At 51.1% G+C, this 27,726-nt stretch overlaps 1 protein-coding gene across 1 annotated transcript; it reads right to left on the bottom strand.

The window, feature by feature from the left end:
• Positions 1-2,213: 2,213 nt before the first annotated feature.
• On the bottom strand, positions 2,214-21,342 carry Rab8a (RAB8A, member RAS oncogene family). The gene is made up of 8 exons (XM_059244618.1): positions 21,143-21,342; positions 14,009-14,069; positions 11,430-11,490; positions 8,275-8,352; positions 6,896-6,985; positions 6,412-6,477; positions 5,119-5,169; positions 2,214-3,403 (listed from the first exon to the last, which is right to left on the bottom strand). The coding sequence occupies exons 1-8, from the start codon at positions 21,264-21,266 to the stop codon at positions 3,311-3,313; spliced, it is 624 nt and encodes a 207-aa protein (XP_059100601.1). The 5' UTR covers positions 21,267-21,342; the 3' UTR covers positions 2,214-3,310.
• Positions 21,343-27,726: the final 6,384 nt, after the last annotated feature.

The following is a 27,726-nucleotide window of genomic DNA, read 5'->3' as shown; positions in this document are numbered from 1 at the left end:
CTCTGGCTCCAGGGGATTCATTCGATGCATCTTCTGGCCTCCATGGGCACCAGGCATGAATGTGGTGCACAGACATACATGCAGGCAAAACAAACACAGAAAAATAAAGTTAAAAAGCCTCCCCCGCCCCCCCAAAAAAGCCTTCCCCAAACCCCGTAAATAGTCCACACTGGCCTCACACCCTTCTCCCTCCTGTCCTAACTTCTCCAGTGCTAGGGAAGACCAGCTTGGATCCCACACTCTGCCCCTTAATGCCATTTTTATCTGGGATCCTTTTGTTGTCATTACCCTCCTGTTACATTGAAAAGCATCTCTCTGCTCAAAGACACACACTATTATTATTCCCGGAAGACTCTGGGTACCAAACCTTGGCCTTGAACCCTGCTCTGTGAATGCTGATGTGGAACCCAGACCGCATACGTCTGGCAGGACCAGATGTGAAGAGTTCCTTCTGAGGGCCAGATAATACTACAGGGATGTTGGGCTGGAGAGATGGCTCAGAGGTTAAGAGCACTGGCTGTTCTTCCAGAGGTCCTGAGTTCAATTCCCAGCAACCACATGGTGGCTCCCAACCCTCTGTAGTGAGATCTGGTGCCCTCTTCTGGCCTGCAGGAAGAAGAGTGCATACATAATAAATAAATCTTAAAAAACAACAACAAAAAAAAAAAAAAAAAAAAAAACTACAGGGATGTCAACTATGATGCGTATAGGATGTTACTTTTTGTGTGTATGGGTGTTTGGCTAGCATGTGTGTCTGTGCACCATATGTGTGCCTACTGTTAGAGCCCAGGTTTGCCAGTCCTCTGGGACTGGAGTTAAGGATGGTGGTGAGCCACCGGGTGGGTGGTGTACTAGAACCAGCGGCCTCTGCAAGAGCAGTAAGTGTTCTTAACCCCTGTAGGAAGGCTCTTAGTGTGCCTCTGTGGCCACCGTTCACCTCTCCTTTCCAGCCCCACCCCACCTCATCTTCCCGGCTCTCCCTGCTGTCCTGTGAGGTGGGAGCTGGGATCCCTCCATGGCACACATAGGTTGTGGTGGCCTGAGATCTGAGCCAGCAGCCTCCTCTTACCCATGACATATTAAGGGCTCAGAACAAAGATAGCAGGGTTAGGTGAAGATTGCCTGTCATCCCAGCACCCAGAGGCTGTGTCAGGACTGCTGCAGGATTCTAGAGCAGCCTGGGCTTCATAATGATCCTCGGTCAAAAACCACAAAAAGCAAATCTTATCTTATCTGGATGGCTCAGTGTGGTGCTAACTACCTGCACACACACAATGGTCTGTGTTAAGCATGCACATGCTCACTGGGAGGAGGGAGTCTCCATGATTGCCCCCATAGAAACCTGGGTGCAGACACTGCCCTTACCTGGCAGACCACCCCTTCCCATGTTGGCAGTCTGTTCATGTGGGGTGAAGCGCATGGTATGTGACGTGCTTTGGCAGAGGATTCTGGAAGCGTCTGCCCACTTTCCTTATGCTCCCTTGCTCACCCTATTAACTCCACGCCCCCCAACCCCTGACAGAGTTTCTGTGTAGCCCTGGCCTCAACTCAGAGATCTGCCCACTCTGCCTCCTGAGTGCTGGGATTAAAGGCGTGTTCCATCATGTCTGGCTTCATTAGCTCATTTTTTTTTTCCTTCTCTTACAGTGATTCATCCTAGCTGAATGTGTGCCACAGTTTGGCGAGAGCTTGTGGCTAGAAAGGCTGTGTGCTGGAAGTCTGGCTCTCTGTGAACTTAGGAGGTGGTGGACTTGTAAGAGGCAAGGCCTTTGGGGAGTGTGGTGGCGTGCTTCCCAGGTAGGAAGCAGGCAGTGAGAGCCAGAGGGGAGGATGTCTGTATCAAACCATCTTGCCAGACAAGACAGGGTTGTAAGTAACTCACAGCTGCTGTGACCGCACTCACAAGGCCTGCACAGGACCACCCCAACCAAACTCCTAGCATGGATGCGGGCGGGGCTCATGAAGTCCCACCTTTAACTGAGGGATGGAGGCTGGATCCTTTGGGAGAGCTGCAAGTGCTCAGCTGCTGGGCCATCTCTCCAGGCCCTAGGCCACTTTTACTAAAAGGCATCCACTGAAGCTGCCACCAAACCCAGCGACCTGGTGGGTACTGGGTGGGCAGAACTGGTTCTTTTCAAACGCACTTTAATCTGTTTTCGAGTGCACGGTCAGTGTAAACAGGAAACGTAAGAGACTCCAGGGAGGGCGACTACTGCTGGTACGCTGGTTTTAATTCCAAAAAAAGGGAGATTCTGGTGCTGACAGCTTGGACTGACAGCGCTTGGGGCAGGGTTAGAGTGAAAGGAAGGGGCTCCCAGGCAACACCCCTCCCGCCAGGACATCTGGTCCCAACCAGTCTCTCTGGGAGGACAGAGCTGTCAAAACACAACTGGGTAAAGACAGCGACAACCCACCAGACTGCAGGGTGGCACTGTGCCATGGAATGCCTGTCTGGGTCTCAGGGACCAGGTGCCCTGTGGGGCCAGGGCAGTCACGCTGGTTCCTGATCGCCTGGGTATGCTGCTAGAAAATCAAAGGCGGAATCATTTCATGGTGTTAGGAATCTGGAAAAATAAAAAATCATCTCAGCTAGAAAAGGAACGTCCCATTGGAGCCAGCCAGAGGATGAGAAGAGCAGGGAGGCGGTTTTGGTGCCATTGAGGCAGGTGGCCCAGTGACAGTGGTTGTGGGTGAGTGGTGGTGATGCTGGGGTCACCTGCTGTGGGTACAGTGTCCCCTCAGTGCTGGACCACAGACTCCCATCCTGCTGTGGCCACGAGAGCCGTCCACTTCTTCCAAAATCCTCTGCATGGATTTTCCTTAGTTTGTGCTTCCCTTTGGTTTGACACGTAAGAAGACAGGGACATGGTTCTTTGTCACTTGTCCAAAACTGAGAACAGGTGAAGGCAGGTGTCAGGCTTGGCCTACAGTGGCCCTTGTGGCGGTGCTCAGGGTACAGGGCCAGGCAGGCTAGGCACCACCGCTGGCCTCACTTCTGTGGTGGAGGGACAGGGACAGAGGCTGGAGATGGTGGCTGCCACGCCCCCACCCAACCTCTCTCCATCTGTGGCAATACACAAGGGATGGATAGGCCTGACTGGCGGACGACACAGGAAAAACAGCAAAATTCTAACTCGTTCCATCTCTGAAGGTGGAAAAGATCAGACGGTTACTAAAATAATCATTTTCTCAATTGTGTCCGGGCGGCCATATCCGAGCAGCGGAGGGAGGTGGGGGCTCGCCCGGGACAGGCACAGTCAGCGGGGCTGAGCCAGGCTCAGAATGGGCGGCGGCGGCAGCGACCTTGTCCTCACAGGAGGCTGCACCGGAAGAAGCTGGTCCTCTTCTGCTGCTCCACTGTGATCTTGACCCCGTGGTTGCTTCCCTGCGGGCTGTTCCCTTCCTGAAGTCACAAGTGTGCCTTGTTACTTACTGTGGACTGTCGGCCACGCAAACCCTGGCAGTCACCCACCCTCTTCCAACCATCCCACTGTCTCCTGACAGTTCATTCACCTTCCATAAACTCAAGACCCGTCTTCATCTGCTTTCCAGGATCCCCAGGCCTTCACCCTTTCTTCCCCCTCCCCGCAAACACCCACACACCTCTCTCCACACTTTTTTGTTCCTGGTTCCCTCCGGGTATTGAACTGAGGACCTATTGGATACTGGTCCTTCCAAGTGGCTCATCACTGAGCCACATCCCCCAGCCGTACAAACCATCTTGTTCTCTCCTCTGCCCTTCCTTCATCCCTGCCCCCTTCCATCTGTCTACCCATCTATCTATGCTAACCATCCCTCTGTCTATCATGGAGGCGACTGAGGGGCAGGGAAACAGTGTCCCTTAGGGCCTGGGAGGTATGGGCTCAGAGTTTTCTGCCCCCTGTGCCCCAGTGGTGCCCAGGTCCATGGGCTGCCAGAGACATAGGACCTAAACTCTAATCTTTCTCTTATAAAGAAAGCTCTTAAAAAATACATTTATTTATTTGTGCATGCATGTGTGCTCTTACACACACAAATGTGCACGTGCAGGTAGGAGAACAACCTGTAGGAGTCAGTTCTTTCTTTCCACAGTGTGGGTTCTGGGTATCTTTATACACTGAGTTATCTGCCCACCCAGGACTCCAATTCTGACCACGCTATGTTGAAGTAAAAACAAACGTACGAAACATACAAAGAGCAGGCAAACCAAGCCACAGAGCTGTATGCTGCACCTGTCCGGTACCCTGGTTTACAGGGATTGCTGCTGTTTAGAGGTCAGCATCGCGGACATGCCGCGGAGACACCGTGAGCCTCAGGGGCCCCTCACAGCCCAGGATGAACGCTGTAGGAGACTTGCAGGGCGGGATGTACTTCACATGGGCTGTCAGGTGATCAGACTTTAAAGTGCCTCAGGCCAAGCACTCTCTGCTCTCTAACCACACCGGTGGGTCTGGGGAAGGGCAGGTGCTGGAACTGAGGCTCAGGAAGCAGGGTCACATCATCGTGTCCCCCATGTCCCAGGGTTCAGTGACATACTCAGCTCAGGCAGGAGAGCCTTGCTCTCTTTGCTCAGCAAGAGTTTGACCTCTAGCCCCACATAAAAAGCCAGGAGTGGAGGCCGGAGAGACAGCTCATCAGGTAAGACCACCGGCTGCTTTTGCAGAGGACCTGGGTTTGATTCCCAGCACCCATTGTACAGCTTACAGCTGCCTGCAACTTCAGATCCAGGAGAGCTCATGCCCTCTTCTGGTCTCCGAGGGCACTAAGCATGCACGTGGTGTGTGGATGTTCAGGCAGGCAGAACACCAAACACATACAAAAACAGTAAAATCAAATCATGAAACAACAACAAAACAAGTCAGGGTGGTGTGCTTATAATCCCAGTGTCAGGGCTGGGGAGACAGGAGGGTCCTGAGGCCGTCTAGAATCCCAATCTAACCAGACGGCTCAACGTTCAGTGAGACCCTGTCTCAAAATCTAAGGTCGGAATCGAAGGAAGACGATACTTGATAACCACACACACACACACACACCCCACACGGGAGGATGGTAGACCTGGGCAGTAATGTACTGCCCCGGTCAAGGATGACTGCATCCTACAGAACCCCAGGTGGAGACCTAGGAAGCACCCGGACTCACCAATTTTTTGTCCATTTTTGCTTTGATATCCCTGGCGAGAGTGAAAAATGCCTGTGGAAAGAGCAGGCCGTCAGAGCCCTCTAGTGGTGGAATGTGGTTGGCTGGAGGTGAGGGAGAGGTTCCAGCTAGCACTTTCTCCTGTTCCCAATTAGGCCCCCATCTGTCACCCTCTGTAAGCACCTTGGGGACAGAGGCCTGCTGTGTGGCCACCTCCCCTAGACCAACAATCCTGTGAGTGTGAGTGGGCATTATACTCAGTTGGTCCTTGACACAGAGTAGTCAAAGGTCCCGAGTAGTTAACTGGTTCTGAAGGGTCTGGAGGACCTGGAGTAGCTATCCCTGGCTGTGTCTGCCCACGCTAATCCCCTACCCTTTTATTTTAGAGAAGTTCTCTCCTAGCCTAGGTTGGCCTCAAACTCGTTTCTCCCGCCTCTACTTCCAAAGTACCAGGTTGACAGATGTCACCTGAGTCACCTGAGTGATACACAGGTGTCACCAGCAAGCCTGGCCCCTCCTCTCTCTTGAAAAACACCTACAAATGCCAGTCTGCTTGCCCACTGCCTCATGGAGAGAACATGCAGAGGCAGACTGGATTTCCTATCTCTGTGCAGGGTCGCTGACTTGGGAAGTGGTGCCAGGGAAGAGGGCGTGGAGGTGTTGCCTTTGGGTGGTGGGCCTGGCCAGGAAAAGGAGAATCTGATGCCATGAAAAGGGAAGGGAAGGCAGCAAAGGCTGGGGAGGGTGGGCCCCACCCTTTGGGTACCTTGTGGGGTAATGTAGATTTAGTTTTTTGTTTGTTTCCTGATATGGTCTTGCTGTGTAGCCCAGGCTGGCCCCAGCAATCCTCCTGTCTCAGCCTCCTGAGAGCTGATTACAGGTAGCTCTGCAGGTCTGTTTTTGAGTGTCATTAGGCTATGTGGGAGAGGTTGAGGGGCAGGGGCCAAGCTGGCACTGCCTTGGAGACGGCATGAGGATCAGGGCACAGCTCTGGGACCTGGCTGCCTACTGGGGCTGTGAATTAGCAGTGTGGCTGAGATGAACGCAGCTGGGCCTATGTACTGGGTCGGCTGGAATATGAGCTGCAGTTCCGGTCATCTGCTGAGAGCCAGTGACATGTGTCCTGAGTGCCCAACAGAGGGCACTGCAGAGGCCCCATCAGCAGCACTGGACTGGGGCCCCTCGCCAGAGGCCAGCCCCACTGGATCTTCCAAGCTGAATCTCCCAAAGAAAGGCCCCCAGAGCCCCTGAACATTGATCCCACAAGTCTGTGTCTCCCTGGAGCCTGGGACTCACATTCTCCACATTGATGTTGGCCTTTGCACTGGTCTCCATGAACTTGATCCCATAGTCGAGTGCCAGCTGTAAAAGGGGACACATGAACACAGTGAACTCCCAGTGTTCCCTAAGGAATGGATGCTGGGGTGGGGTTGGCACAAAGCTCAAGTAGTGATAGGCCAGGACAGGCTAAGGGTGTCACCTTCATTGTGTGATGGAACTGTACCAAGTGGGGAGGGAGCTAAGGAGAGGAAGGTAGAGGTAGCCTGCACCAGCTGTTCCTGCCTGGCCTTGGTGGGTTCTGGTGACATGATTGAAGTTCACTGCCAAGTTCTCATTGCTAGCCATGAGCAGCCTCTGTCCTCCAGCCCTGCCTGGGATTACCACCTCACAAGGCTCTCTCCTCCATCCCAAGCAAGCCAGGATGGCATGTCATCCTCTGCTCAAAAGACATGAAGAGGCACGTGGATCCCCCTGGGGTGGGACTGACTCTGGCACCCACCTTTTCTCCCCGCTCCTTGGACACCTGTCTCTTGTCATTCACGTCACACTTATTCCCCAGGATCATCTTCTCCACATCTGCAGAGGCATGCTGAGGAGAACAGGGTGATCAGGATCAAAGGGGGGACGACACGGGACGGGATACTACTCAGGGGCGGACGGCCCATGTCCCCAGTTGTCAAACCCTTCTTGACTATTAAAAAACTTGTATGGACCATAGTCATCATACTCCAGGCCAGGGCTCCCAGAATGGACCCTGAGAGACCTTACCCACGCCATCCCTGCTCTTCTGCGTTAGTTTGTGCGTGTGCACCTGCATGCACACGCCATGCAGCAGCACATGCAGCACACCATGTGGAGGACTACTTGGAGTCAGTTGTCTCCTTCCACCATATGGGTTCTGGGACTAAAACTCAGGATGTCAGGCTTGCTGGCAAGTGCCTTCACCCATTGGGTAGCTTGCCAGCTGAAGCCCCAATGCCTACTTAGACCTTTTTACTCTCTCCTCTCTAGGTTTTAGAAACAAGGCTGTGCCTAGAACAGCCACAACTTCTAACTAAGTTCCTGATGAGCACCCAGGCTTGGCCCAGCTCTGACTTCTCTCCTAGAAATGGCTCCCCTGCAGAAGAGACATCCAAAAGCAGCTCTGCTGTGAGGGAAACACCTCTCCACGCTGCCACATCTCCTGTCCACCAGAGGACCACACAGGGGCTCCAAGCCAATTTCAGGACTCTTCTTTTGACCAAGATGGCTTCTATAGCCAGGGCAAGGCCTTGGCACCTACACAAGCCCAAAGCAATTGCTCATAAACAGAGGGCCTGCCTCTCGGCCTGGCCTGGGTGTCCACCAGTCCTGGGTCCACAGTGACATGTGCTCCTTTGCGGCTTTATAGATGGTAAAGTTCTTGACATCCTAGACCCAATGCCCCACCTGCTTAGTCATCAGGTGGAGCTGGCCAGGAAGGGTATGGGGTGTGGCAGCACCTGGGCAACTAACTGGTCAGAGGACAAAGTTAGCTTTGGGAGGGGAGGTTGGGCTGCTTGCCTCCTTGACCCTTCACAGTTCAGGATCTCTTTCTCTGACTAGCTGATGACCTGAACATGGGCTTGGACAAGCTCATGTTCTGTTGCGGCTACAGCTCAAAATGTTTGTAACATGTGGTCCAAATACAAGTCTCAGCTGCTCTAGAACTTTCTCTCTCTATAAAGAGTCAAAAGCAGAAACGATTTTGCAAGATCAGCCAAACACTACTTTGTGGGTCCTGGGCCAATCTTGATTTTGGGCAGATGGCTGGCATCTTGGTCCCCACTCTCTGCCTGTCCCTCATGTTCCTGGCTCTGGGGTACAGCCTCAGGAGAGGAAGCAAAAAGGTGCCCTCACCTCTTCAATGTTCCGAATCCAATTCCGGATGTTGTCGAAGGACTTCTCATTGGTGATGTCGTAGACCAGCATGATACCCTGGGTGGGGAAAGACATGGGCTTTGAAGGGCCCCACGGGGCAGGCAGTGTACCCATCAGGAGTGGGCATGGCCACTGCCAGAGATGACCACTGTCTCTGCCCAGCCTGTCAGCTTCCCCACCTCCACGGTGACCTTTCTGACTCCCGAGCTAGACCTTGCCACACCCTCTGTTCCGAGCCTTGCTGGCTCCCTATACCAGCAGAAATGTGCGCCTGGACTCCCCAAAGGCCTCCAGATTCAGCCAGTGCCTCTTTAGGATACCTGGCATCATACCCACTATGTGCCAGGCTTACGGCAGGCAGGAACGAGGCTGGGATGTGCACTCAGGCCGTGTCCTTGGAGGGGTCAGCACCCCAGGATAAGTGGTCTACTCAGTTCCCTAATGAACGTGAGGGGACACCTGACAAGGTCCACAGATCCCAAGAGATCCAGAAAGCGGCCTCAGCCAGCCTGAGCATACTGCCTCACTGCTCCTGTGGAGGAGAAACTGAGGCATAAGGAGATGAGATCTTTTTGATTAAGACTGAAGTCCAGGACACCTACCTGCGTGCTGGTTCATGCCTGAATTCCTAACACTCAGGAGGCTGAGGCAAGAGAACTCCTGTAAGTTTAAGACCAGTCTGGGCTACATAGTAGGATCCTCTCCCTCCCTCTCCTTCTCTCACCCCCCCCCCCCCACTCTGGGCTTCAAGGCCCATAGTTGGCTCCAGCCCAGGCCCTGCTTGCTTCTCTCCCTCAGGCATTGGCTACTGGGTACAGTCCTGTGTAGACTGCAGCATCCCATCTCTAAGGCCAAGGAAGAGGAGTGATCAACAGGAGCACAGCACAGTGGCAGGCATGTGTGAGGGCCTGGGTTCCATTCCCAGCAGGGAAACAAGAATAAACAAAGTAACACGAGCGTCTGGACAAGCTGCTGTCATTGCCTGTAATTCCAGCACCCAGGAAGCTGAAGCAAAGGCTTACCAGTCTGAGGTACAGAGACAGTGCCAAGAGAAAAACTGCCTCAGGCATGGTGGTACATGCCTTTCACCCCAATACTCAGGCGCAGGGAGTATCAGGTAGATAAGACACCTGTGAGTTCAAAACCAAGCTAGTCTACATAGTGAGTTCCAGATCAGCCAGGCTGCACAGTGACACCCTGTCTCAAAACATGGAATTACCTAGAATGCCTGAGGCCCTGGGTTCCATGATGACACTTTGTGAACCAGAACGGTAGCACAGGCCTGTCATCCCAGTACTCAGGAGGCTGAGAAAGGATCAGAAGTTCTAGGCGAGCCTAAGCTAAACAGCAAGAATGTGCTTCAATGAAAGAACACTGAAAGACACTGCCACCATCTTGGTGCTGGTCTGTCAAGTCTCGGGGTCCTGGCTGCACAGCAGGGCTCATGTCCACACCTGTACTCAGGGTACCACCATGATCCAAGGAGATACCAGGCTAAGACCGAGGGTGCTATCTGGGACAGGATGTGGGGATGGGGCAGGGAGGGGCTCAGGGTGACTATCTTAGCCCAGAGAGGTCCAGAGGGCAGAAGTACCCCCAGACCCCAGTACCCTCAAGGAGCAAAACAGGATTAATTTTAACAAGAGCTCTAAGGTTGCAGGCCACAGGATTGAGTTTCCAATGTTGGCTGCACTTCCTGAACACTCTAAATACTTAATTTAATGTCGCCATTCATGTCTTTTGCTCCCAGGCTCCTCAGGTGTCCCCATGATTTCTCAGGCATCAGGCCTGCACAAGGACTTAGACACACACTGTCCTCACAGTGTGGACAGCCTGTTGGGAGGAACTGGGGCCTATGGCCCTCAATGACAGGCTGGGCTACAGAAGGCACAGGTGACAGGGAGAATGGGACTCTGGGCAGAAGGCCATTTGTTTTCACAGCAGCCCGGGGGCATATTCCACTTTCTCAGAGGTGACAGAGCTCGGAGTGTGACACAGAGTTCTGGGCGGGACTGGGGCTGCTCCTGCCCCCTTTGTCTCTCGAGGCCCAGTTTTGCATAGTCTCACACAAGCAGAACCCTCTTGCTGCCTCCCTCGTCTCCATGGGGGAAGTATATGGGGGTGAATTTGCTGACATGTCATCTGGCTGCAGGCCCAGGTGCAAGATGGAACAACGATAATCCAAGTAAATCCAGCCTTCAAGGTTTTCTATGGAATTCTGGAGACACTGATGTGGCCCTTCTCAGTATTGAGAGGCTGGCCCGGGTTTGTCCTCCCCTGAAGGATGCGCTTCCTGGAGCCCCTTTCTTCAACAAAGGATATTCCCGCCATTTAAACCCTGCCCTGGGTCTGAGGCCTGGGAGTGTGCGATGTACACGGAGATGACGGAGATGACATTGCAGGGAGCTGGTCAGGACACGCTGACCTCTTTAAAGCCAGTTTGGGTCTTGAGTTGCCCGAGGAGTTGGAACACAGGCTCCATAAGACATAAGGCTTGGCCAGGTGTGGCGGCATACACCGGTGATATCCCAGCCTAGGGAGGCTAAGGCAGGAGAACTGTGAGTTCCTGGCCAGCCTGGGCTACACAGGCTGCACAGAAAGGCTTGTCTGAAAACCAAATCAAAAAGGGGGCTGAGGCAATAGTTCAAGTCCGTAAAGTACTCACCACATAAGCCTGAGTTTGATCCCTAAACCCACATGGTGCTGCCTTGCACTGCATTGGGGAGGTGGAGACAGGCTGATCCTGGGGTTCATCGCCCCTGCAAGTTCCAAGCCAGAGGCACTCAAGGAACAATGCTGGAGGATAACCTGATCTCTGGCCTCCACACTCATGTACACATATGCACGTGTACCCACATGAACACACACACACACACACACACACACACACACACACACACACACACACATTTTTAGAACACATACAATAAGCTGGGTGCAATGGTATACACCAGCCATCCCAGCACTTGGGAAGTTAAGGCAGGAGTTTTGAGTCCCAGGCCAGCCCAGGCTACATTTGGGATGGTTTCAACAAGATGAAACACAGCAAAAGCCAATCACACCGGCCTTCGTACTGCCACCACTGACACTTGTTTCCACTTGTAAAGCAACAGGGACAACAACCCAGTCAGTACCATGGCACCCCTGTAGTAGGCTGTTGTGATCGTCCGAAACCGCTCCTGGCCAGCTGTGTCCCTAGGAAGAAGGATGGAGGATATTAGTGACATCTGTGGCTTGCTGGATCTTTCCCTCGTCTCTCTGCTTAGGAAGCAGTCACCATTGTTCCCACACTCTGTGACCGTCTTCATGAGGGAGGTGGTGTCCAGAGAGGGCGCCTGAGTTGGTGTGACCATGCCTGGACCAGTACTGGCACATGAGGTAAGTGATCCCAGCTGGCACTGGGGAGGCTTAGGCAGGATTTTGAGTTCCAGGCCAGCCTGGGATACAGTGAGACACTGTCACAGAAAAAAAGGGGACAGGGTGTGCCTGGTGGTACAGTGTTTGCCTAATACACATAAGGTCTTCAGTCTCTACGACTGGGAGGAAACGTGATCTAGTCAGGGACATGCCTTTTTGTCCGAGTCCATGGTTCCTCCCGAGGGCTCTGGATATCTGAATCACACAAAAGGTCTAGTGCTGAGTCCAAGTTCTACCTCTTGCCTTTAACGTCTTCTTATCTGATTGTGAGTGCCACAGTACATATATGGAGTAACTTGTAGGAGTTGGTTCTCTCCTTCTACAGTGTGGGTCCTGGGGATTGAACTCAGGCAAAAAGCACCTTTACCTGCTGAGCCCTCTCGCTGGCCCCTTGGCTTTGAATCTTATTTTACTGTGGCACAGGGGATGAAGTCAGTGCCCTATGTGTGCTAAGGCCAGTGCTCTGTCCCTGAGCCCGGAAGCTCTCGTTTTAATGTTATTTTTAGTTCTGAGATGACCTGCTGATGGCACCTGCAGGGACATACATGGTGACAAATGTTAACTGCAGCCCAGGCCAGCCTTCCAGTGACTCTCCCTTGGCTGAGAATGCTGAGGGGCAAGGTGGGAAGGGAGGAGCCATGGCACGTGGCCTGGCTTGCTGGGACTGTGTCACTTTGGACTGGGGCACAAAGGCTCCCTCATGGCCACCCTGTTGGAAGTGGAGAACTTCTATGGCTCCACTTACCATGTGGCTAGGACTGACGGCTGGCTAGGGACAAGGGCACCCAGGAGGCTCCCCCAGAGATACTGGCAAGCCAGGTAAGGGCTCATGCCGAGATTAAAGAGAACTGACCGCGTCCTGGGGGAGGGGCACCTAGGCTCTCTGTTCCCATCCAGGGATGCCTGGCTGGTGTGTGACCACACCCTTCTGTTTGGTTCTGACACAGCTTCTCACTGTGCAGTCCAAATTGGCCTAGAACTTGCTGTGACCCTTGCGTTGTCCCATGAGGGTTGGGATGACAGATGTATGCCACATGTCCCACTGGAGCATGCTCTTTGAAGTGACTTGGGTCTGTTTGCCCAAGGCTGGCTGGAGTTAGCCTCCCAGGATGCTGGACTACCCCCAGGTCCACACCAGTGATGGGGACCTAGATGCTCACACTTCCCTAACTGACTCTGGTGGGGAAGCCTCTCTCAGGGCTGAGGAGTGTGAACACTCATGGCCTTCGGGCCTGGCCTTAGCTTCAGAGTTGTTTGTGGGTTTCAGGTCCACACACCAGGAAGTGAGGCCTGGGCTCTTTCCTCAGGGGAGAAAACAGGAAGTGGTATGAGGCCTTTAAAATTTGGGGTGAGGCTGTGGGCTCAGAAGGGAACTCTCAGCTGGGTGCGGTGGCACACACTTGTCATCCCAGGACCTGGGAGCCCAAGGCTAAAGACTCAAGTTCCAGGCCAGCTTGGGCTGCACAGTGGGACTCTGTCACCACAAAAGAGAAAGAGGAAGTTGTAGCCCAGGTGTCTTGTGCTACCTCTGCCTACTCCCCAAGATCCTTGGGCAGCCAGAGCCACCAGACTGGCATGGTGACAAGAGCCATGGCTTATGGCCTACCTGTTGAGCATTGGGCCTTCAGGATCCCCTCTATTCCCACATTTGAAAGCTTCTAAAAGTAGTTTCCCTGTCTCTGCTGTCTTTGCTACCTACCTCCTGGCATGGAGGGCTCCCTCCAGGTTCAACATAACCCTGTGCACCCTGGGATACTGAACTCACTGGACAGGTAATTCTTCCCCCACATGTTATGTCCCTTAACACAACCGTTAGGCTCCAGTGGCCAGCAGAGCATGGCTGCCTGAGCTGGGTATGAAATTCTAGAACCTTCTGAGGAAAAGGACTGTGTGCCAGGGCCTGGTACCAAGGAATTTTGCTCATTTGGTAGAGTATTTGCCTAGCATGTACAGGGTTCTGGGTTCATCCCCATCAGTGTGAAAACGAAGAGCTGTGACACACACCTGTCATCTCAGCAGTCAGGAAGGGGAGGCAGGAGGATCAGGAATTCAAAGTCATCTTTGGAGCTAGATGTGGTGTACACCCCTTTAATGCCAGCACTTGAGAGGCAGAGGCAAGCAGATCTCTCTGAGTTTGAGGCCAGCCTGGTCTACATACATAGTGAGTTCCAGGACAGCCAGGGCTGCACAGAGAGACTGTCTCAAAAAAAAAAAAAAAAAAAAAGAAAAGAAAACCTGTATGTGGGGAGGGGGCACCAATGGTTCTGCTCGGGCTGCACAAGGCAACAGAACTCACCATATCTGCAGTTTAATCCTCTTGCCATCAAGCTCTATGGTCCTAATTTTAAAATCAATTCCTGAAAGAAAAGGAAGAAGAAAAGGTGTTATTAAGGTCAGGTCACTTCCTGAGCTGCCAGCCTAGGCTGGTGACTGGGGCTGTGGCTCATGGAGCAGCAGCTGGGTGCTGGGTCCTCAGGGTTCTCTGTACCCCAATAAGACTGGAAGCTTTGGGAAGTATCCTCCCCTGCTAGAAGCAGAGCCTGAGACTGTAGGGGCTAAGGGAGCTGGAAGGAAGCTGACAGGTGGTGGGAGGTGGGCAAGACCACTGGAGGGGGATGGAGGGCATCTCACGCTGGCCCCGCCCTCCCACCACCCTTGCCTAGCCTCACAGTGGGCATCCTAAAGCCTACAGACTAGGTCCTGCACAGAGCATCCAGCAGCTGATCTGCCACCCACAATGCACTGCACTGCAAACAGGCTACATCCTCTCTCCCTAGCCACTGCACAGGTACACTTACTTACTTACTTATATTTTTTGAGACAGGATCTCACGTAGCCCAGGTTGGCCTCAAATTCACGATATAGCTAGCCTTAACCTCCTGATCTTTCTGCCTCCACTTCCTAAGTGTTGGGATTACAGACATGTGTCACCTAACCTGGTATATACAGGCTGCTTCTGTACAGATGGACTACTAGCTACCTGCCCCAATGTCACCTCCTAAGGCCCCTTCCTGATGGTGCCAGCTCTCTGCCTCTGTACTCCCCTCTGCTGAGAGTGACTTGGAAGCTCTTTGGTGCCCACTGTTACATCTCTGCCCACTCCAGCCTTCAAAAATACAAGCCTTGGGCTTCAGATGTAGCTCAGGGTAGAACACTTGCATAGCATGCACAAGGCCTGGAGTTCCATCCAGAGCTGCAAGGCAGAAGGCAATGTGGTGGATCGTGCCAGATACACCAACACCTAGGAGGTGGAGGCAGGAGGATCACGAGTTCATGGTTACCTTTGCCTAAATAGTGAGTTTGAGGCCAGCCTATGTTATATCAGGTCTCAAGATCAACCAAAACCCAAATCAACCCTAACTGTAAGTATGTCCTGAAGCTGGCCTTGGCCCCAGAGCTTCCAGGGCCCAGCCACAGACCGTCTCTATGGGATATTGTGCTGTCACTGAACTGAAGGAAGGACTCATATGATAGATACACTGTAGAGAAGCCTCAAAGACACAATGCTGAGTGAGAGAAGCCAGATAGGAAGGCCGTACATGGAGCGACTAGGCTGCCAGAGCAGGCAAATCCAGAGGCGAGGACTGTGCCTGAGGCTGCCAGGCTAGGGTGTGGGCAAGATAAAGGGCTGAGGGGCATGAGAGTGCTGGTGTTTCTTTTTGGCATAAGGAGACATTCTAAAATTTATTATGGTGATGGATGTGCAACTCAAAGCATACCAAAAGGTGCTGAGCTGTATGCTTTAAATGGGTGGATCAATGAGATGTCAGTTATGATAAAGTTATTGTTTTTTTTTTTTAATTTAAATTTAAGGGCTGGCAAGATGGCTTAGCAGATAAACAGACTTGCTGCCAAGCCTCACGACTGGGTTTGATTTCTGGAACCCACACATCACTGGCCCCCATAGGCTCATGTATTTGAATGCTTGGTCATTCACAGAGTGAAACTGTTTGAATGGATTAGAAGGATTAGGAGGAGGTGTGTCACTAGGGGTTGGCTTTGAGGTTTTAAAAGCCCAGCCTATCTCTCTCTTGGCCTGTAGATCAGGGTGTTGCTCTCAGCTACTGCTCCAGTGCCACGCATGCTGCCATACTTCCCGCCATGATGATAATGGACTAACCTCTAAAACTGTAAGCAAGCCCCAGTTAAACGCTTTCCTTTAGAAGAGTTGTTGTGGCCATGGTGTATCCTCCCAGCAATAGAACAGTGACTATACACCGGCCCTCTGTGCAGCCATGCTGTCCCCTGGCAGCACCCTACACATCTTAAGTATCCTAGGGGCTTTCACACTTGTGCTTCTCTCTTCTGGAATGTTCTTTGCTTCCACAGTCACCTGGTGCCCCTCTCCTGCTCAAGTTGTTCAAAATGGCTTTGTGGGGGCCTTCCTCCACCATTACCACTCCAACACTAGACACTAATCCCATGGCATGCAAGAGAGATGGCTGAGGACCCTCTACCTACACCAAAGCCTGATGATATTCAAATTATTTTCATACTATGACATGTTGCCTACATAGGAACTCTGAATATATTCCATAGATTTTTTTGAGACAGGGTTTCTCTGTGTAGTTTTGCGCCTTTCCTGGAACTCACTCTGTAGCCCAGGCTGGCCTTGAACTCACAGAGATCCGCCTGCCTCTGCCTCCCGAGTGCTGGGATTAAAGGCATGCGCCACCACTGCCCGGCTTTTTTTTTTTTTTTTTTTTTTTAATATTTATTTATTTATTATGTCTACAGTGTTCTGTCTGCACATATCCCTGCAGGCCAGAAGAGGGCACCAGATCTCATTACAGATGGTCATGAGCCACCATGTAGTTGCTGGGAATTGAACTCAGGACCTTTGGAAGAACAAGCAGTGCTCTTAAACTCTGAGCCATCTTTCCAGCCCCTGGCTTTTTTTTTTTTTTAATATATAGTTTTGGGAGGTGAGGATGTACTTCAGGAGACAGCTCTCTCTTTCCACCATGTGGGTCCCAGAAATTGAACTCAGGTTGTCAGGCTTGGCTGCAAGGGCCTTTACCTGATGAGCCATCTCATTGGCCTACATTTTTTTTAGACAGGACCTCACTGTTTCATGAACTTTCCTGGTGATATGAACAGGCCTGTATTCAAGTCTAACAAACAGACCAAAGGAAAAACTCCACCCAAGCCTGGCTGGGTGAACCATGGGGACTTGGTTACAGGACCATGGGTAAGGAGGTGCATGACAGACCTCCATCGCTACATGGATGGAGTCCACTCTTACCTTACACACTACGTACTCTAGCACTCACTGAGACTCCACGCAGCAGACGTTGTAGGCAAAGGTCTGCTGAGCCTCCCTATCCCACCTTCAGTGAAGGTCAACAGTCACGCTATCAGGGCTCTAAGGTGTGAATCTGAGACTAGCCAGGGCTACATAGAGAGACCCTGTCTCAGAGACACACACACACACACACACACACACACACACACACACACACACGGAGGGTGGGGGAGAGGAGGGAGGAAGGGGGAGGTGGCTCTTACACTCAGAGGACAGCACCACAGACCCTGCAGCCCAAGCTGACCTGGAAACTCAGTGATTCTCCTGCCTCAGCCTCCCTAGTGCTGGGATTACAAGCACCATGCCTGGGTCCTCTGTAGATTTTCAGTCCTGTCTAGAGGAGACACAGACTACCCACTGTCCAGGCTGGCAAATGGCAGTAGTTAAAGATGCTTACCAACAAGCCCATGACTTGAGTTCAATCCCTAGAATCCACATGGTGAAGGAGGAGAACCAACTCCTACGAGTTGTCCTTTGACCTCCACACATTGGCCATAGCATGCGCAAAAAAACTGGGTATGCTGGTGTATCCCAGCAATCCCAGAACTCAGAAGATGGAGATGGAGATTAGGAGTTTAAGGTTATCCTCAGCTACATAGGGACGTCAAGGCCAGCCTGGGCTACATGAGGCCTCATCTCAAACAACAGAAAGATGGTCAGATAACACCGCTACAGTGTCTGCTGAAACAATGAATGAGCCCAAAAAAGTGACTGGGCTCTGAGCCTGGCTTGAGAACTGATTTCAGGGGGCTGCAGGGCCAGGTTCACACCACAAATAATTCATTCGGCTCTGGAGAACAATCTACCACAGGGGCACGGCTTCCAGAAAAAACACGGAACACATAGAGTACAGCCGGCTGCCAGTAAGGATGAACCTTCCTGCATAATTTTAGGACTAAGAGGCCGGGGCAGACTCTCCCAGAGACATTACCCAACGTGTCACACATGCCCAGTGACACACAAAAGTCCAGGGTCACTGTGTAACCAGCCCTGGCCATGAATCCTGCTTTAGTCTAGAGCTCTCCTAGTTTCTATTAACACAAGAACTGAATTAGGAACTGTAAACTTTATGAGGCCATAACTTCAAGGTCAAGCAGATTAACTTTCCTAGAAGATAGAGGTCTGTGGGAATGTGATGCTGATTTGGGGAGGGAGGAATCTTGGTTCAAGTGTTACTTCCACCTCGCTGGGTGATCTGACTGAGTTACACCCACCTCACTGTAAAGGGGGGGCGGGCCGTCTCCCAGGGACTCTGAAGGACTAAGTTGGTTTTGCCCAAGAGTTTTAAACCATCCAGATGGAGATGGTCAGTGGTCAGATGTGTGGCGGACCTGTGTGAGGCCATGGGCTCCATCTCCAGTAAAAAAACTGAACAAACACACGTAAAATACGTATTAATGGCCTACAAGAAGGCTCAGCGGGTAAAGGCGCTTGCCACCAAGCCTGATGACTTGTCCTTTGACCTCCACACATTGGCCACAGCATACACATGTCTACACATACATGTACACACACACACACACACACACACCAACCAAATTAATAAATCTTATCTAAAACCTTTTTAAAATATGGGGGCGGGGTTGGGGCTGTGGTTCAGTTGGCAGAGGGCTTGCCTAGCCTGCACACAGATCTCAGTTCCACCCTTAGCACCACATAAACCAGAGGTGGTGGTACACACCTGGGTCCTGGGACCCACTTTGTGGAAGAAAAAAACTAACTCCCACAAGCTGTCTCTTGACTTTGGCATATGCGCACACACTAAATAAATGTAACAAAAGCAGCGGAGCAGGGAGGCTCATATCTGTAATTCCAGCATTGGGGAGACAGGGGCAGGCAGATTTCCATGAGATCCAGGACAGCATGGTTTACACAGCAAGTTCTAGGCCAGCTTGTTACAAACAAACAAACAAAGGCTAGGGACGTGGGCTCAGTCCACCAAGTGCTTACTTACCACACAAGCACGAGGACTTGCGTTTGATCCATGTGAAAATACCATGGCATGGTGGCATGAGCTTACAGTCCCAGCACTGGTAATACAGACAAAGAAGGGTCCTAGGGCTAGCTGACCAGCCAGCCTAGCCACCTGGTGAGCTCCAGGTTCAATGAGAGACCCAGCAAAGATGGTTTGGTGGGTAAAGGTACTTGGCCACAAGCCTGGCCACCTGAGATCAGTCCCCAGGACCTACATGATGGAAGGAAAGAACAAGCTCCCACAAGTTGTCCTCTGACCCCCAATGTGCACCAGCATGCATGTACCCTCTCAGTACAATAAAAATAAATAAATAAATAAATAAATAAATAAATAAATAAATAAATAAAAGAAGCAAGGTGCAGAGTGGCTGAGGAACAATCTCCACTTCCTGCACACACACACACACACACACACACACACACACACACACACACACTATAAAGCAAACAAAAAACACCCTGAATGAGTATGTTGGTGGTGACTGGGAAGTGTCTGAGGCCGGGAAACTGAGGTCTGTGCTGAAAGCAAGCCAGAGCCTGTGGGCAGCTACTGTCATTTCCTGCTTGGTCCTCACCTAAGGGCGACTCCAAGGCTGGACGTTTGGGTGGAGGAGGGGAGAAGCTTCAGATGCACCTGTGCCCAGGGGTGCCTAAACCCTCTCTTTCCCCCAGATGGACCTCTTCACTTGTCATATAGATCTAATCTTCGACCACCCAGGGCACCAGCCAAGACAGACAGTGCCACATCTACTCTAAACCAAATCAGATCAGAGAGGGTTAGAGCTTGTTCAAGGATGAACAGCACCTGGAATCCAGGTAGGATTTTTCTGTCTAGTTCTCTGTACTTGACACCTGACACGTGACTGTTTTAGAGTGCCCACCAGGAAGGAGAGACAATACAGCTTAGTTGACATTACACAGAAATCATTCCCTAAGTTTTCCCTTTCTTTCTGAGCCAGAGTCTCATGTAGCTCAGACTGGCCTTAAACAGTCTATGTAACCAAGGCTGACCTTGAACTCCTGACCCCCCTTGCCTCCACCTCCCTAGTGCTATCATTACAGGTGTTCACTAGCACATCTGGTTTCCAGGTGCTGGGGATCGAACCCAGGGCTGCAACAACTGAACAACAGCTTGGCTTGGATAAACCAGGTCTAGGATAAACCATTCTCTTGTTCCAGGGCCATGAAGCACGCAGATCATGCACGCAGATCACTCTGTCTGAAAGGAGCTACTTCCAGGCCCAGCCTTCTCAATCCGGGCCATGACTATTCATGGCAAGGAGCAAGGTCTAAGCCATTTTTGACGTCAGAACCTGGGCTATCACAAGCCAATTCTATTCAGCTGTACCGTGAGGCAGCCCTGGGGGAAAGCTGTTCAGAAAGTGACAGGTGGTGTCCGGAGCCTGTGACAGGGAAGCCAAGGCTGCATGTGGCCATGGCTGATCTTAGTTTCTCATTGGAACTTTTTTTCTCATATCCCCACCGGGATGACAGGTGCTATCACCACTCGTCAGGCAGAAGGCAGGAGGACTTTGGTTTGGAGTCCTGACTTAAAAGCGGATTGATGGTGCTGGCCCTGTGAGGGTATAAGCCGACCCCTCTCTGGGACAGCCGGGCCTTGAATTTTGGGGTCGGACACACCTGGGTTCAAGTCTCATCCCTGACACCTGTAGACTGTGACCTTCAGTGCGTGCCACTCCCTCCCTCAGTTTCAAATTCCTCCTCCAGCGACACAGCACCCAACACGAGAACACTACAGCGTTTGATACCGCACAGGCCGAGCCTGTCACATAGGAAACGATGCACGAGGTCAGGTGTCACCTCCATGCCTCAGTTTCTACTTCTGTAAGACGGGGATCTCCCCCAAAGAACAGTCTGCGGGGCTGCTGCGAAGACACAGAGAGTTGACAGGCGCCAGGACCCCAGCCCAGGGTAGGCTCTCCCTCAGACAGCAGCCTGCGTGTTCCCGTCCGCACCTCGTCCCGCCACAGCCGGGGCTCCCCTCGGGGAGCTGGAGGCCACTGCGGTTCTCCGTCAGGCCCCGCGACCCTCCCGGATCCTCGGCTCGGGTGGATCCTGAGCCGATCCCTCAGCCCAGCCCCACAGGGGCGCGCCCAGCCCGGGCCCCCGGCCGCCCCAAGGCCCCGCTACCTATGGTGGAGATGAACGTGGAGTTGAAGGCGTCCTCGGAGAAGCGGAACAGGACACAGGTCTTCCCCACCCCCGAGTCCCCGATCAGCAGCAGCTTGAACAGGTAATCGTAGGTCTTCGCCATATTACACTCTCTCCCCGACGGGAAGTACGGCCAGCGCCTCGCCACTGGTCGCTACACCCGTCTATCATCCCAGATCCCGCCCCTTATTGGCCCTCGGCCCGCCGCGCGTCACCAAAGCCGACGCCCGCCCTCCCGAGCCCCGCCCGTCGCAGGGAGCCCAAGGGAAAGAGGCGAATCCGGCGCAGAGCCGGAAGCAGCCGGACCGCACAGCTCATTGGCTGGCCCTTGGAATAGGAAGGTTTGTGATTGGCTAGTGGTGGAGAGTCGAGGGTAAGGGCTTCAAATGACCAGCGGTGGGTGTGGCTACACCCTGGCCCCGCCTTCTCACCCCCCCTACAGTGGCCTCGCCCCGCCCCCGACGGGAGGGACCCCAACAATTCCGCGCGCTAGCTGATGAGGGAGCGGGAGGGGCGGGCTTGGTGAGAATGCGCGTGCGTGCTGGGAAGACGGTTGGCTCCAGCAGAGGGCGCACGCGCGCGGAGGACGTCCGGTTTCCCGCCTTCACAGCCCGCGCAGTCGCAGTCGGCGCTGAGGCGAAGCGCGGGAAGTAGGTAGGTGGCAGTGTTAATCTCCGCGGAGGCAAAGTGGCGCTGGTTACGGTGGGCTCCAGGCTCGCTCCCCAGCCTTGGCGCTCACCACTGGACACACTTAGGGCGAGTCCGCCACGAGCGAGGCCCTGTGGCGCACCCTGCGGGCGATCCCAGAGGCCTCAGCGCGGGCGGGGGTTGATGGGACAGTGGCCGCGTTTGTCCTGTGCCTGCTGCTGCGCTACACGCTTATAAAAAATGCAAGATCCGGGGGCTGGAGAGATGGCTCAGAGGTTAAGAGCACTGGCTGTTTTTCCAGAGGTCCTGAGTTCAATTCCCAGCAACCACATGGTGGCTCACAACCATCTGTAATGAGATCTGGTGCCCTCTTCTGGCCTGCATGGACACATGCAGACATTACACTGTATATATAATAAATAAATAAATCTTAAAAAAAAAAAATGCAAGATCCTTCACCCCACACCCGCCGATGAGGTTAGTAGTCTTTGCTCATTTTATACTAAGTACGCTGACGCTATAGGTGAAGTGACTTTCCCAGGCCTCAGAGTGGCACTTTTTCCCTTCGGTTTTTTACATGTGCTTTGAAAAGAATTGTTGAGATGGAACGCGGTATAACGGGAGAGCAGTGACCATTAAAAAAAAAGAAAAGAAAAAAGAAAAGCGCCACATTAAGATTAATGGATGAGGCCGGGCATTGGTGGCGCACGCCTTTAATCCCAGCACTCGGGAGGCAGAGCCAGGCGGATCTCTGTGAGTTCGAGGCCAGCCTGGTCTACAGAGCGAGTTCCAGAAAGGCTCAAAGCTACACAGAGAAACCCTGTCTCAAAAAAAAAGATTTAACGGATGAGGAGCTGACAACGTAGCTCAGCCAGTAAAGGCACTTGTTAACAATCCTGAGGATCTTAGTTCGATTCCTGGTGTGGAACGAGAGAACCAACTTGTGCAAGTTGTCCTCTGACCTCTACACATAGGTCCTGTGCCACCCTCCCTCTTCTCCCCAAAAGATAAAAATCTGTGGAGAGGAACATCAAGATTTAACACTAGGGGCAACAAGATGGCCCTGTGGTTAAGATGCCAAGCCTGACAACATGGTGGAAGAAGAGAACTAGCTTCTACAAGTTGTGCTCTTGCCTTCTTCACAGGTAGACAGATGCTGAGTACATGTATATTATTATATGAGGGCTGAGGAGATGGCTCAGTGGGTGAAGAAACACTGGCTGAGTCTTAGATCACAGACCAGCTTAGGTCAAGCCTGTCTTCACCCGCATAACTGATTATGCATGTAGGCTCTAGGCTAACACACACCAAGTTATCTGATGTTGCCTCCTCAGAGGAACAACATTAATTAAATGGGCCCCTTCTCACTTCCCCTGCATCATGCCAGCTGGGAATCAGACAGCCTGACTGCAAGCTCTTCCTGTAGACTACTCAACCACAAGGCATGGAACCACTCCCTATAAAACCTGTAAGACCACCCTACTCTGCCACAGTGACCTGAATTCTGAGTTCCTACCATCCTGTCTGGCTGCCTGCCTGCTTATGGCCATAGGATCTGAACCCTTAGAACTCCTGCCCTGCTACTGCTTGTCTGTCTATGTGTTAATAAATCTCCTAATAAATATTTTTCCTGAAAGGATAATCTGTCTCAGTATCCCCCGGAAGCTCAAATCGAAAACCTTTCACAGTGTAAGATGAGGACTGAGTTTGAATCCCCAGAACCTACATAAAAAGTTGAGTGTGGTAGAACTCATCTGTAATTTTTTTTTTTTTTTTTTTTTTTTTTTTGGTTTCTCAAGACAGGGTTTCTCTGTGTAGCTTTGAAACCTGTCCTGGAACTCACTCTGTAGACCAGGCTGGCCTCAAACTCTCAGAGATCTGCCTGCCTCTGCCTCTCCAGTGCTGGGATTAAAGGTGTGCACCATCATCATCATCACCACCACCACCACCACCACCACCGGCTTCATCTGTAGTTCTAATACTCATAAGGTCAAATCGAAGACAGAACCTCTGGAAGCTCAAAGGTAAGTGTGTCAGCAGTGTAGAAAACAAAACAAAACACCCTGTCTCAAGGTAGAAGTCAAGCACAGACAACTGAGGTTGTCCTTTGACCTTTACATACACATGGGCACACACACCTCAATGGGACATAACAAAAAGCCAGTTGGCAGAGGATTGGAAGCTCTTTTCTACCTGGACTGTCTATAACAACCTTGTGCAGAAAAGGGCTACCATATACACATAAGGGAGAGGCTGATCATGAGTCTTGTAGGCCAGTGCTTTTGAGGAGATGCCTGTTCCCTGCTCACAAGCCCATTCTCATTCTCAGAAGCACTCTCTTCTTTCTTTCTAAACTGTCTAGTTTTATGTCCCCAGTACAATCCTTTGTCCTGGTATATAAGAGCCTGGAAACCCGAGTAGGTGCCCCTGGGACGCACCTATAAAAAAAAAACAAGGAGGCCTTGTGCATTCCAGGCAAGTGCTTTGATGCTGACCCTCATTCCCAGGTTAGAAATTGGTTTCTGAGTCAGATCACCATGGCAAGAATTTGATCTATGGTTTCCTGTTCCTCAGAGGTAGTCTGCTTTTAAGTTACTCTGGAGCATTAGAAAGGCAGTGATTCACCTAAGGACGTATAGAAAGCTGGCCTCTGTCTGCCTCTTCTTCCTTCTCATTCAGCTTATTGTTTTCATCCACCTCTGCTTGGGAAGTTTCCATCGGAACTGATGCCCACTTTCTAGGCCTCAGCCTCTGCGGCAGCTACTTCTCTTGACTACCTCTGCACATTCTTTTTTCTTGGTACTCTGTTCATGGTAGTTGCCTCTCTCTTTTGTCATTTCCGCCTCCCCCTCACTAAGCACTGCAGAATCTGTAGATTCCTGTTTGTATTTCAGTATTGGTGTTCTGCAAGATTCTTTCCATCTGACCGTCATTTTCTGGATGATTTTTCCTGTAGCTTCTAATATCTCCATGGTGATAATTCTAAATTCCTCATCCAGGGGCCAGTGAGATAGTTTTGTGGGAAATGGTGCTTGCCACCAAATGTGACAACTTGAATTAGATTCTTAAGACCTATGTGGTGGGGGTTCAAGGTGGCCAGTGTGGAAGGGAGAGAAGGGTGCAGTGCCTGTAAGCTGTGGAGGTAAAGCCTTGATGTTCTGGAAGCTGAACCAGGAGGATTAGAAGCAGAAAATGCATGAGGATGTCATCTTCTCCATTCAGACTTCCTCATCCATGTGGCTCTGCTGCAAGTCACTCCATATATCTTAAAAGTATAAGATTGGGAGTCACGTGTGGATGCATGACATGAAAAACCTAGTGAAAGTTTCTCCTGTGTGTAGAGGACTTGGCCCAGAAAGGGGTAAGAATGATTGAATGGACATAAAAGTTCTACCTGTTAAGAACAAGTTGGGCTGTGGGAACTGACATTCATAGCTGAAATATAGAAAAGATAAAAAGATGTCTTGTGGTTATAGTCCATCCTTAGGCCTGTGGTGTCTACTTCTGTGAGTGCTGAGGGAATTGTAAGTAATAGCAAACTATAAGGGGATTATGTCTGAAATAGTGCTGTCTTGGCAGTCATTTCTGTTTACATCTCTACTTCTGTTCAGAGTGTTTATGAAGAGTCTGATAGAAGTCTGCATATACTCACCATGACCATCAGTCTATATTTTTAGTAAACATCCAAGTGGTGGAAGAAGAGACTCAATTTCTGCAAGCTGTCTTCAGACCTCTATAAACATGCTATGGCATGTACCACATGCACAGACCCATACACACACAAAATAAATAAGTGAGTAAATAGTGTTAAAAAAATAAATTACTCATCCATTGCCCATGTTTAATTGCTTTCTGGTCATTATCCAGACTAGCTTGTTCTAAATTACCTTGTGGGTGAAACTGAAATAATTTTTGAAACTTTTAAAAATCTCTCTCACATCCTGATTCTTTGTGTATATCTGCTGTGTGTATCAGTGTGTATGGCTGTTTGTCGTGTGCCTTCCTTAATCACTCTCCACCATATGGTTTGAGACAGGGTCTCACTGAACCTAAAGCTTGCCAATTTGGCTAAACTTCCTGGCCAGAGAGCCTCCCGTCTCCACCTCCCCAGTGCTAGGCTTAGAGGTACAGACCTCCATGCCTGCTTCTTCACATGAGTGCTAAAGATTGAACTCAGGTTCTCAAGCTTACTCAGCGAGCACATTACTGGTTGAGTCATCCCCCTAGCCCATATTCTGGTTCTTAAAGAGGTTCAAATCCATTTCCATTACCATAGTCACATTATCTTACCCCTCCTTGTCCACGTTAGAATCCACTCTGATATGCTCATTCTTAATGGTTACCTAATATCCATCCTTGCCTTGGTCCATCCCACACAATCTGGTTCTAACCTCACTCTCTTCTCTCCATAGTTCACAGGACTGGGGACTCCTCAAGGCTAGGACAAGTCAGCAAACACTGGGCCCTTTTTGTTGTTATTTTAGCCTTCTTAGAGTCTCAAAACTTGCCAAACCTGACTATATCCTAAGTCAACACCAGAGATACTGGGAAATTTTTCAATTACAGTCACACTGGAGATTACCCTCACTGGCTCCAATTCTCCCATTGTGGTGGTAAGCAAAGCTGAACACTTATTTAAGTGCTGAGGCACAAAAGTGACTAAAACCATCCTGAGTTTAGACTCCAACCCAGTGGGATGAGGAAGGAGAAAGGACCTGTGTAAAGTAAGGACTTTGATTTTATGACGATAGCGTGGCACTCAGAGGAGAGGGTTATGCTATTTAAAGACTTCTGTAGCAACTAAACTCATGGTCCACACTGAATAGGGAAGCTCTCGATTGTATTTGGTTAAGAAAATGGTTTGCATTTTGTGCTAATGTTTTGAAAGCTTTCATTTCTCTCTCTTGAGACAGGGTCTCAAATATCCCAGGCTGGCCTGGAACTCACAGAGATCTGCCTGCCTCTACCTCCTGAGTGCTGGGACTAAAGGTGTGCACCACCTCACCTGACTCTTTTGGAGTCAGTTCTCTCTAGCCTAGGCCAGCCTGTAGCACTACACCCAACAAACCCATTTTCTTCACTTCCTTAACCCCCTTGAAGGTAAGATTTTCATGCAAAACATGTTAGAACAATTGCGGTAACGAAACTGTAATGACTGACAGGCTTACTCCATGTCCCTACCACCCAGCCAAACAGGAAGGTCACTTCCCCCTTACAGCAACTGCTGTCCAGATAGTCTCCTTTAAAAACATTTTTTTTTTTTTTTTTTTTTTTTGAGACAGAGTTTCTTTGTCTAACAGTCCTGGCTGTCCTGGAACACACTTTGTAGACCAGGCTAGCCTTGAACTCAGAGATTTACCTGCCTCTGCCTCCCAAGTACTGGGATTAAAGGCGTGTGCCACCACCACCTGGCTCAGAGGACAACTTTTATTTCTATTCTATGTGTGTATGCCTGCTTATCTGTGTCTGTACCACATAAGTACAAGTGCCCTTTTGAGGCCAGAAGTGGTTGTTGGATCCCCTGAAACTGGAGTTACAGATAGTTGTGAGCTGCCCAGTGTGGGTGCTGGGAATCAAACCCAGGTCTCTTCAAGAGCTGAGTCATTTCTCCAGCCCTGAAAGGACATCTTTTGGGAGTTGGTTCTCACCCTCCACGGTGGCATCCAGGAATCCAGTTCAGGTGGTCAGTCTTTTACAGAAAACACTTTTTTACAGAAAACACTTTTACTCTGAGCCATCCTGCCACCCTGCTTTCCTCCTGTAAAACCAGCCACAGTATTTCTGAAATTAAATGCTAAGCAGGTTCCCTAATACTGCTGCTTATTTCTATTTCTGACCAACCAAATTCCAGTTTTTATCACGTGGATTCAGTCTACCTTTCACTCTTCTATTTTCTGCTGGGCTTTGTGTGTACC

This window comes from Peromyscus eremicus, chromosome 17 (genome assembly GCF_949786415.1).
Source record: "Peromyscus eremicus chromosome 17, PerEre_H2_v1, whole genome shotgun sequence".
Classification (NCBI taxonomy): domain Eukaryota; kingdom Metazoa; phylum Chordata; class Mammalia; order Rodentia; family Cricetidae; genus Peromyscus; species Peromyscus eremicus.
Note: the sequence above shows the minus strand (reverse complement) of the source record. Positions and strands in the feature narration are given on the sequence as shown.

Coding starts and splice junctions, on each gene's coding strand:
- Rab8a (XM_059244618.1), bottom strand. CDS start 21,266: ATGGCGAAGACCTACGATTACCTGTTCAAGCTGCTGCTGATCGGGGAC. Junction 6,986..8,274: donor GGATTCGGAACATTGAAGAG/GTGAGGGCACCT, acceptor TGTTCTCCTCAG/CATGCCTCTGCAGATGTGGA. Junction 6,478..6,895: donor CCAAGGAGCGGGGAGAAAAG/GTGGGTGCCAGA, acceptor CCCCTTTTACAG/CTGGCACTCGACTATGGGAT.